This window comes from Montipora foliosa, chromosome 4, assembly GCF_036669935.1.
Source record: "Montipora foliosa isolate CH-2021 chromosome 4, ASM3666993v2, whole genome shotgun sequence".
In the NCBI taxonomy this organism is placed as follows: Eukaryota; Metazoa; Cnidaria; class Anthozoa; order Scleractinia; family Acroporidae; genus Montipora; species Montipora foliosa.
Window position 1 is genome coordinate 7,557,670 of NC_090872.1, and position 10,505 is coordinate 7,568,174.

Here is a 10,505-nt window from a genome sequence, read left to right on the forward strand (position 1 = left end):
TGGGTAGTCTTTGGAAACAAAATTTACACCTTACCAATTTTTTATAATAAATTTAAATATGCAAAACCTTACAGTGTATCTTTACTTCACAGGCATTCAAACAATGCAAATGAAAGATGAATATTTACATGGAAGACTGTATTTTTGATAAATAATTTCAGAGAGATATTTGCACAGGTATGATTGTCTTTAAAAGAAACGTTGTTTTGGTTTCGTACGTATATTATTATTATCATTATTATTATTATAAAAATTATTATTATTATCATTATTTATTATTATCATTTCAAGGTAGTTTTTGTCAGCCTTCAAACCTGTTTTTGGCTAAGGGCAGGGCTGAGAGCATTAAGGCCTTTTAGCTAGGGGCATCAAACACCCATAATTTAGAAAAAACAGAAATTTAAGCTTCTAGATTCTTCCCGTAATTTTGAAGGACAAAGACATAAAGTTAGCAATGAGCATTGTTATTCAACGATTTAGGTCCAGCTTAGCCCGTGAACGCTGACGTTTTTTCCGGTCGTCCTTTCTCTCGAGAAACAACGGCCAGAAATACGTCTGCGTTTGCAGGCTAGGCCCAGCTTTGTTAAAAAAAGAAATAATGATGACTCGAGTACATATTTCATGTATTTACGTAAATTTGGTGACCGCTTCCGTAGCCTCCAGAGTTATGAAAATTACTTCCACCAACGGGATGACGCAAGAGACCACCGCCCAACAGACGCCTCCAAATTATTGCGGTAACGAAAACATTGAATAATTTCGAAAGCACCAAATTTTCGTTGCCAACGATTCAATTTTCGTCTATGAATTTTCAACGTTAGTATTTCATCGTTTAATAAATAAGGTTGATATTGCATTGCCAGACCACTGTCGAGCGCCGACCATTTCTTACGACTTCGTTTACAAGCCAACGCACTTCGTATATTGAGAAGATCAACAAAACACGAACAAAATCCGATCGGCAAAAAACTCGGAAAGATCAACAAAGGAATAAGAACCTGTAAATAATCCCGCAGAATAACACATTTCGCTTAAGATATTAAGCTCAATTACGAAAACATACTCCGTTCTCTTTGTGAATGAGCGGGAAACTTTGTCACACAAATGGCGGCCTAAAACAGGTGTTATAAACTGCTGTTTCGTCATTCCTTATTTCATGCAAACAACGAGAGTTGTCGTTATAAATGAAACTCACTTTTTCTTGTGGTCTTGAGGCTTAAACCTTCGAAAAACGCAGCTGTTCCTTGTCTGTTGGTGAGCGGTATCTTTGAATCTTTGAACGTCTTTCCTCTGTGGCGCCCTCTACTAACTATGGTCGCGCGCGGCGGAGTTTTGTTGGTTGCGTTTCAGTCATGTGACTTAATTGGTTCAAAGTCCAATGATTACGGACTGGGCAACAAGGCTACCTGTGTTTGCTCGCGGAACTTTAGCTCAGACATGTACCGAAAAACCAGCAACCAAATAAATCATTAAAGGTGTTTGATCAAGCAGCAATAGCTGTTTTCGTTATGGAAGCAATGATAATCGAGGACAGTTACGTAATATGAATAAAAGACGATGATCCATCGAAATCCCAAGCGGCGCATTCTATAATGAGTGAAAAAAACGTGACATAACGCGTGTTCCTGGACCTCGACAATAAGTTGGGGGATGCTGAGTCCTTGTAGAAAGCCCTGGGACTCACACAAGTTTACAAGGTTGCAAGTTTCGCTTTTTTCCTTATTTAATACTTTGTAAAACTTATTTCCAATATTTTTTGGGAAATAAGTGTAGAAAGAATTGCCCAGTCATTGTAATCGACACGAAGATACGTATCTGTAGGCTAATTCTATTTCCTATCTGTAGGCTAAATGTAAGTGTTAATCGTATAATAAAGGTATATACTCTATAAAAATATAAAGTGAAGGTTTTTCAATGCAAATTTCAATGCAAATTGACAATAATGAGATGGATGAGATGATGAGATTGCATTTTTAAAAGCATGCGCATTATTGCTAGTCTCCAGACTTCTCTCATCTATCGTTGGATGCAGAAGTTCGTTGAAATCCATTCGCACATGGTGTTAACTTCATTGTAGAACTTGACTTCTTTTCCACCTTTTAATCCTAACTGTAACCTTAAGTTTACCTTTTATAATTTCTCCCCGCTTGATAAAATGGGTGACACCGAGAAAGATATTCAAGGTGTCACAGAGTTGTTGGCAAAAACGAAAGTTGATCAAGTCAACGTTGTTAGCTTTAAAGGAAAAAGCTTAAAATTGAACTCCATCGATGACGGTGAGCTTGTTTTGCTTAATTGCGTGGAGAATGACTACATGCAAACAAAATTTTGGCTTACAATAAACTGAACCGGTGTCTGCCTCCCTAAATATACAGAGCATTTCTTTTTCAGCTGTTGAGGTTGTTAATGCAATTAAGGCAAGCAAAGACGTACAGGCATTATGCCTTGAAGGTAACACAATTGGTGTTGGAGCTGCTGAAGCTATTGGAGAAGCACTATCGACGAGGCAAGAATTTGAGGTAAAAGCCAATGATAGAAGCTGCACTACATACGTTGTTCTGGACCATTGAGATGCTGAGAAATGAGTCCCAAATGACCCATGATGAGCTGTTGGGAAATAGTGGTGACATTGCTCTGCTGTGTTATTACCGAGAAGTTCTCTTTTTGCCTGGAAGTGAGAATGGTTGCTCTTCACAAATATTCAGTTGGTGTATTGTTAGTGGTAATGATCTCAGGTTTAATTTGCACGATTTTCTTCAAAACATACAGTATGAGGCATTTGTTTGTGTAATTCTTGTCAATTTTCAAGTTTCTTTGTTTTTTTTTGTGAGAGCCAGTATTATTGGTGAAGTTTAAGTGGCCCTCCTAGAATACGATTGTCTTGTTTAATAAAGTGAAGTGATGATTCAGAACTACTTGCTTCTCTTTACAACAACAACATCATCATCATCAACAACAACAACTTTTTTGATATCGAAACACAACTATTGTAGAGGGAATTATTATCGTAACTGTCAATGTTTCCTTGGTAGATGAGAGTTAGAGGAACAGTTGATTGACATTTGTTTGCTGTATTTCTGGACACACAACTTGTTGCTGTTGAGGAGAAAAGTTATTAAGAGGACATCCTTCTTGCAACACTTGTCAAATCACCTTGCATCTTATTAGTTCCATTTCTGGACATATCAAGATGTACAGTAATTTCCTCTCTTGTATTATCTTAAACTGGATTTGTTGTCTGTTCATTTTAGAGAGCATTGTGGAGTGACATATTTACTGGAAGGTTGCGATCAGAAATCCCACTGGCGTTGGTATGTACGGTGAATCAAATCTTTGTTTATAAAAAATATTGCTTAATTTCCTGGTCAGCAAAACTGTACTAATCAATTAGCTAAGACAAAAACAGGTTGAGTTGTACATTAGATAACCCACTGGGGCTCATATAGTTTTATGTAACATGAAGGGATTGAGAGTGAGAGTATTGTCCCTCCCCTCCTCTCCCCCCCTGCTCTCCCTCCCTCCTCTCTCCCCCCCCCCATGGACAGGATGTTAGTCATTTGCAAGTACCGTATTTACCCGTGTATAAGTCGACCTTTTATGGCCTCAAAAGAAGCTCCAAAAATCGCCCTCGACTTACACATGGGTCAAAGATTTCGAGCCAAGTTCCAGCTAAATAATTTATTCAAAATAAACATCATAATGTGGTCGTTGGGCATAACGAACGCAGTGGACGAAATACTTCAAAATGAATGACGAAAGACTTCAAAATGAATGTAATTAAGCATTTCCAGTTGAAATGAAAAAGGATTTGTTTTATTTTAAATTTTGAAGATACTCAAAAGCACAAATATGAAATAGACACTGGAAATTTTCGTTTTCCAAAGGCGGAAAGCTCTAAAAAACATTCTTGTTTCTTCAAATAAAACGCGATCCTTCAACGGCTTAGTAACCTGGCACAATTCCTCGTGTTTGCGTGCAAGCATGATCGTCACTCGTGTTGCCTGAAAATGCTGGTTGGTAATGATTGTTTTGTATTCTTTATACAAATCTGGATGATTTAAATGCTTTTGCAAACTTTGTATTGTTTGGTTTATGAGTTTTGTTTCGTTTGTCATGTGAGAAATTATAAGTCAAGCACCAATTAAACCTTGCACATTTCGCATCGTTTTTGAAGTTATTTTCAAAGATTGACTCCTGCTTCTGTGATGTTGTGCTTATCCTCTAAAGCCCTTTATCCTTGAACAACGAAACAGGTTAGTTTGAGGTTTACATGTTCGATTTTCTGAGAACTTTTTCGAAATTCAAGGACAAAATGCCCAGACATACAACAACCGCTGAACCACAAAACTATTAAGCGCTTGAGGCCCTTAATTTTTTGTGAATCCACAGTTCCAGAAATCGAAGAATGCAAGATTAATATCCCATGAACATTTAGCAAAGAAATTAAGAAATTGCTTTTTTTGCCATCAAAAATGGGGGGTCGACTTATACATGGGATCGACTTATACACGGGTAAATACGGTATGTCTTTGGTGCCCAATATATACAGCTGGGTGGAGAGGCAGTGTGGGACAAAGTTTCTTGTCTTAAGGAAACAGCACTCAATGGCAGAGCTTGTTCCTGAACCAGCAACTCTAGGGGTGGGAGTTGGGAGCTTAAATTACTACACCACCATTTCCCCCATGCCCCTATATACAAGCATACACTCAATTAACCACTACCCCATAGGAGCTTTTCAGGGTCAATAAAACAACAGAACAACATATTTTAGAATCCCAACTGGCTGGAGGTAAACCAGTTGGCTTTCTTTACAAGTGCAACTGAGAAGTTGAACCAGGGACTACCAAGATCAAATTCAACGAGTGGTCAGAACTGGTCTTGAACCAGGATGCATGCCCTTGATCTCAAGGCAAGCGGTCTAACCCCTGAGCCACATGGAAAAAGCCTTCCTCCCAATCTAATCAACCAAGAAATCTTCACTAAAATATTGAGAGTGTATTGCATAACTATATGTCATTGAGAATTTAAATCCAATGTACCAGATAATCTTTGTCAGGGTATAGACAAAAAGCATGTAAAACAACTTGTCCAGTGGACCATAATATTATTTGTGTTTTCAGCTGCTCCAACTGAAAATAATCATAATCATTATAATAATTATTTTTAGTGGGATCTAATATTGCTTTCTCAGCATGAATTCAACATGAGGTCGTCAAGTACTGTACAGCAGCAAGAATCAATGCACCCAGTAATCCATGGTTTTAATACATTGTTTTGCCAGTGTTGAAATAGTTTCTATAACTCCAAATAATAACTTATGAACCCTACTCTTTTGGCGAGACATTCTTGACTTCTGAGGTAAATTTCACTTTCCCAAGAGCAGAATTTATTTGATTCAGGATTTTGACTTGGAAAAGGTATTGAATTTTATGACCTTACTACATATCCATAAGTTTTGAAGAATCTGGGGCCTCTTCCTCAAAAGTTCCAAAAACTTTTCGGGCCTGAAAAGCCATTTGTGAAACTCCCTTGGAACCGCTTGTTTTAGAAAGACAATTTTTAAACTCGTTTGTAAGGAAACAAAAAGGAAAAGGACTGTGAAGTTTGACGACTTAAATCCTCTCTGTTCTTAAGATTCAAAAGGAAATGTGACATGCGAAAAGTCCTGTAACGTTTCGGGACTTTTGAGAAACAGGCCCCTGGTCCCCTTTGATAATCGTTTTCTCATCCCTTAATATGCTCCAAATAGCCTGGTTTATTTTCTAAACAAACAACCTGCTTTGTGTTTTGAATTGCAATTTTCAAGTTTCAAGCACTATTGGTTACAGTTTTTTGTAATTGCATTATGTCATTTCTTTAAATCCTGTTATAAAGGGACATTTGAGTGATGGTATAATAGCAGCTAATGCAAAGTTGACAGAGCTGGATCTTAGTGACAATGCCTTTGGACCTGACGGAGTCAAGGCCTGTGTAAAATTACTCACAAGCCAAGCGTGTTACTCATTAACGACACTTAAACTGAATAACAATGGCCTTGGTGTTGGTGGGGGAAAGGTAAGTCAGAGTAAACTGTAAACTAAGATTGTTTCTGGGATCAAAGAGAAAAATAAATCATGTGATAAAACTATATTCATTTGGATTGTGTGACTAAACAAGGAAAGTGATTGTCGCTTGACTCATTCAAGAGTTACAATGTACTTTAATTATTATCGATCTCAAACGTCCGTGGACAATTAAGGGCTTTTTTTCAGCCCACTTCACGGACTGTTGATTTCAGTCTGCGGTTGAGAAATTCTGATCACATGATAACACATTTTGTGGCTCTGCGGTTTTGAAGATACCGACCATGTGGTGCTAGTCCTTTGTTCTTCCCCGGGCCGAAAAAAGAAAAAAAAACCTGAAGAAAATTTTCCACCTTCTTCTCATTTCCTCAGAAAAGGCTTTTCCTGGGTTACCCGTAATAGCTTAGGCTGGTTTTACTCGCCGTCAACATCGTTTCGCGTTTTTCATCTTTGGGGAGAGCAACAGGAAATTACGGAAGCCCTTAAGTACTTAAGGGCTTCTGTCGAAAATAAAGTCACAAGATCAGTTTTTTCGAAAATGCAGAGCTGCAAAATATGTTATCACGTGACCAGAATTTTTTAACTGCAGACTGAAATTAACAGTTCATGAAGTGGGCTGAAAGAAAGCCCTTGTCCACGGACGTCTAAGATCGATAATAAATTGCCTGGCAAACCCTGCATCCCATTCATTCATGAGGTCTCAGTTTGAGTTACTTGTCAACACTGATTTGATCACAGGAAGTAAAAGACAAAAGGATGGGATGGAGTGGGTTAGGAAACACTTGGAAGCAACTGTTACAAAAGTTCTCAGGACTGCTGAAAAAGAACTGTTACAAAACTGCTCAAGGACTCAAAGATGCAGCTTAAATGTAGTTGCAGTGCTCATTGTGGGCTTGTTAGGTTGACCCCTGGCTTGAACCTTCTAAGCTTGTGTGGGCCCAAAAGGGAGGGTTGTTGGTTGTACTGACTCGTAAACAATAATATCTATTGTTCATACAAGACTACAAGACTCTCTGATCACTTTTATTGGTCGTCTTGGTGAAAACAAGGCATTTGTACCTTTAGTTAATTCAATTCAGTGTCGTGATAGCCTTTAACATTGACTGAGGGTTTGGCCAGTAAAAGTGATTAAAAGGCACTGAGTCTTGAGAAAATATTCCTGTTTTCCCCTAAATGTAGCATATAAACTGTAGATTGAACTTTATGACCTTTTAATTTAAATGTCTAGTTCTCTAGCGCTTTGGCACTAATTGGGAAAACTGTAAACTGAAATCAAGAAATGCAAATCAAATCAAGAGTATCCAGAGAAAAGCCTCGTGGAGCAAATTTAATTAGAGAACCAAAAAATGCATATGATTCCAAATCTGAGAATTGAATCCGGGCAATATTTTTACCGTATGCCATTCTTGCACCATTCCTGCTTGTCCAAAATCACAGTTGGTTTTGTTTTAAACATTACCTTTCTTTAAATGATCCTTCTATACATGTTGTTTTTTTTCTTATGTGAATCAATGGCAAAGCTTTCCTTTGCAAACTTTGCCGAAATCTGCTTAAGACGAACTGCCATGTATATGTGAGAATCCATGTAACATTGAAAATATCTTATGTTTCATAGATTCTATCAAAAGCTCTCATCGATTGCCACAAAACAAGCTCAGAAGCTGGCACTCCCCTACAGCTAAAGGTATTCATATCAGGCAGAAATAGATTGGAAAACCCTGGAGCCAAATCTTTAGCAGAAGCATTCCAGGTATGGTAAATGATCACTTCAAAGAAATAAGCTAATGACAATTATTTGTACCTCAAGGAGGAAATGATTTTCTTAAGGCTGGCAGAAATTATCATTGTTACAATAATATATTAGTTTGACTTGTCTGCCACAAGCCCAACGCTATCGGGACAAAAATCATTCGTGGGTTTGAAACCTATGCCTGGCTGAGTAATGAGGTCAATTTTAAAATGGGAAATTTAGTTATCAAATGAGTTGTTAAAAGTGAATAGGCCCTTTGCATGGCTACATGTACGTTACGTGTCCTTTTCAATCAAAAAAAGTGATTGTGGTACAAAATAGTAAGAATGTCAATTTTGATGCCACTGGCGTTTAAGTGCATGATTTTAGAGTAGTTTGAAAGTTTGAAAAATGTAAAAGAATTCTGAGCTCCCATCCAGCAGCTGTTTTCCATATAAATCTCAGTTAATTTTAAACCATTAAAATCACTTTAAAATCTCTCACCTAAGTGTCAGTGGCCTCAAAATTAATACATGTATTCTTACTTATTTCATTGTGCTCTTTCCATTTCTGGCATCTATTTTGTAGCACAACCATTTTTTAATGATTGACAAGGTCACATGACATGGTCATGCAGTGGGCTAATGATAATAATAATTATTGCTATATACTGAAACAGTGGATAGCATTCATTGTGCGCGCTCATTAGCTAGTCGTACTCGGGATATCCTTTGCTATTAATCCCTAAGCAATTTGCGTGAATTTGCGCCTGAAAATATTGTAATCTTTGCAGGAATAAATTAGTTTAAAGCATGTTTTAGTGCTATATTATCTCAGTGTTTTAGTACATACTTAAACAGCTATTCACCTCAATGTCGTTGGCTAGTATCCACCAAGTGCTAGCCACCACCACTTCAGTGAATAGTTGTTGATTATTATTGACCCTCTTGGGAGAGATACAAGGGCTGATAATTTAGAGGGTTTACTCTTTCATCAGAACAATATTATTTTGATGCAACTAGATTCTTTTGTTTTAATCACCCAGAGATACAATACCGCAGTTTCTTTACGAAATAACTAACCTTATCATTAACTTGATTCCCAAATGTATTTTTGCAGTGCAAGTACCAAAGAAAATTTATCTGCTATGTAAGGGGGACATAGGATTGGTTTAACATAGTTATGATTCTTTCTCTGATATTGCCACTGGGCCCAGTCTAAAATAAGATTGAAACGTTAGCTGGTAAAGTAGTCTTAATAACTGGCAGGGATTCAGATGTGGGTGACATCAGGCAAATTGACTAGGTCTGTTCATCACTGAACTACAACTTTGCACAGCTGGTTTTGTCCTATCTACAGTACTTTTCTTAAACAAAATACAGTAATATGCAGCTGTCCTCTTGCATGACCCTTAATATTGTTAATGATCTCCTGTACAAAACCTTGATAAACCCCTCTTGGGAAGAGGGATCATAATTTAGTGACAAAGACCTATTTATTTGGGTGGTATTAGGTTGAGTTTTCTCTGTACATATATTTTAGTGTGAAGATATTGTACTGCAGTTTGTCTTGTTCAACCCCTTTTTTAAGTGAATTATATTTAAATGAACAGACCATTGGCACTTAGAAGAGGTTCAAATGCCACAAAATGGAATCCATCATGAAGGGATTGCAGCACTGGCAGCTTCATTCAAGTCCAATCCTAATCTTAAGGTTTGACATTGTCGTAAATTGTGATTAATTACATGTACATCACAATACGCGTGATTTGTATCTCAGAAGTCCGACATTAAAAAGGCATGAGATATCTGTTTTATCCGTTTTAATTACGTGTATTTCATAGTTATAAGTTTGTAACTTTGGTGCTGCGACCAGGTGTTGGTTATTGTGTTATTGTTCACTTGGCTCGGAGCTCTTGTTTCGACATACATCCATGGCAAATGACTAACGGGTCACTTGGGTTACTCTGCTGGTGTATTGTACTTAGAAGCGAGTACTTTTCAGTAGCAGTGCAATTTCCAATTTTCTTATCATTGTCAACACCGCTCACACCAAATTAATTCCAGAGTATTTCATCTCTCCACTCCTCTGTGGTGGGCCTCTGGGTGGGGGAAATGAAAGACCCTAGGAATGAAGTTGCCTCACAGGGTTTTCGAAAGTTTTGTAAAGTAGCGGTCATATTTGTGAAAGCCACCGAGAGTGAAATTTTTGGCGCCACAAGGTGACTTGCAAGCGCCCAAGGTGCACGCTACATAGGGGAGTCGTGGGGGCCGGGCCCCCCCCCTCCCCATCAGGAAAAAGTTTAGATAGAGCACTTAGACATGCTGTTTCCAGTGTTTCTGGAAACCAAACAATCAGTTCCCAGCAAGGATAGAGTGCACTGAAATTATACTAACAAAAAATTGAACAAACCCCTCAAATAGCCCTCAAAAGTACCGGACATGAACCAGGAAACGACAGGACAAGACGTCGCGGCCCCTACGGCGTAAAACGAAAACCCTGCCTCAATACGAATATTACTCAGCTATGTAGATGGATCAGTGCTTATTAATTTAGTGAGTGGTTGGTGCAACCCACTGCATATTTATAGGTATTTTTAAGCAATGATAACAGAAATAGCACCAGGAAAGTTATCCATGGGTGTCGTGAGCAAGACACTGGGCACTGTTCGATGTTAAATGATTAAATTCAGTGTGTGTTGAGAAAGTCCGGAA

The 10,505-nt window shown here is 38.0% G+C and overlaps 2 protein-coding genes across 3 annotated transcripts in view; one reads left to right on the top strand and one right to left on the bottom strand.

The window, feature by feature from the left end:
* LOC137999697 (fatty acid hydroxylase domain-containing protein 2-like) overlaps window positions 1–10,505 on the bottom strand; it is a 26,525-nt gene that overhangs the window by 7,623 nt on the left and 8,397 nt on the right. Inside the window, exon 1 of one of the 2 annotated variants that reach the window (XM_068845554.1) lies at window positions 1,196–1,357. The exons of the other annotated variant lie outside the window; for it this stretch is intronic. The gene's annotated coding sequence lies outside the window, so the exon portion shown is untranslated. Of the gene's footprint in view, window positions 1–1,195; window positions 1,358–10,505 lie in introns of those variants that run through there. 2 annotated transcript variants of the gene reach the window in all.
* LOC137999696 (ran GTPase-activating protein 1-like) overlaps window positions 2,018–10,505 on the top strand; it is a 44,031-nt gene continuing 35,543 nt past the window's right edge. The window contains exons 1-5 of the mRNA XM_068845552.1: window positions 2,018–2,276; window positions 2,392–2,519; window positions 3,252–3,311; window positions 5,875–6,054; window positions 7,678–7,812. Coding sequence (XP_068701653.1) covers window positions 2,156–2,276; window positions 2,392–2,519; window positions 3,252–3,311; window positions 5,875–6,054; window positions 7,678–7,812 — 624 coding nt within the window. The 5' untranslated portion in view covers window positions 2,018–2,155. The remainder of the gene's footprint in view (window positions 2,277–2,391; window positions 2,520–3,251; window positions 3,312–5,874; window positions 6,055–7,677; window positions 7,813–10,505) is intronic.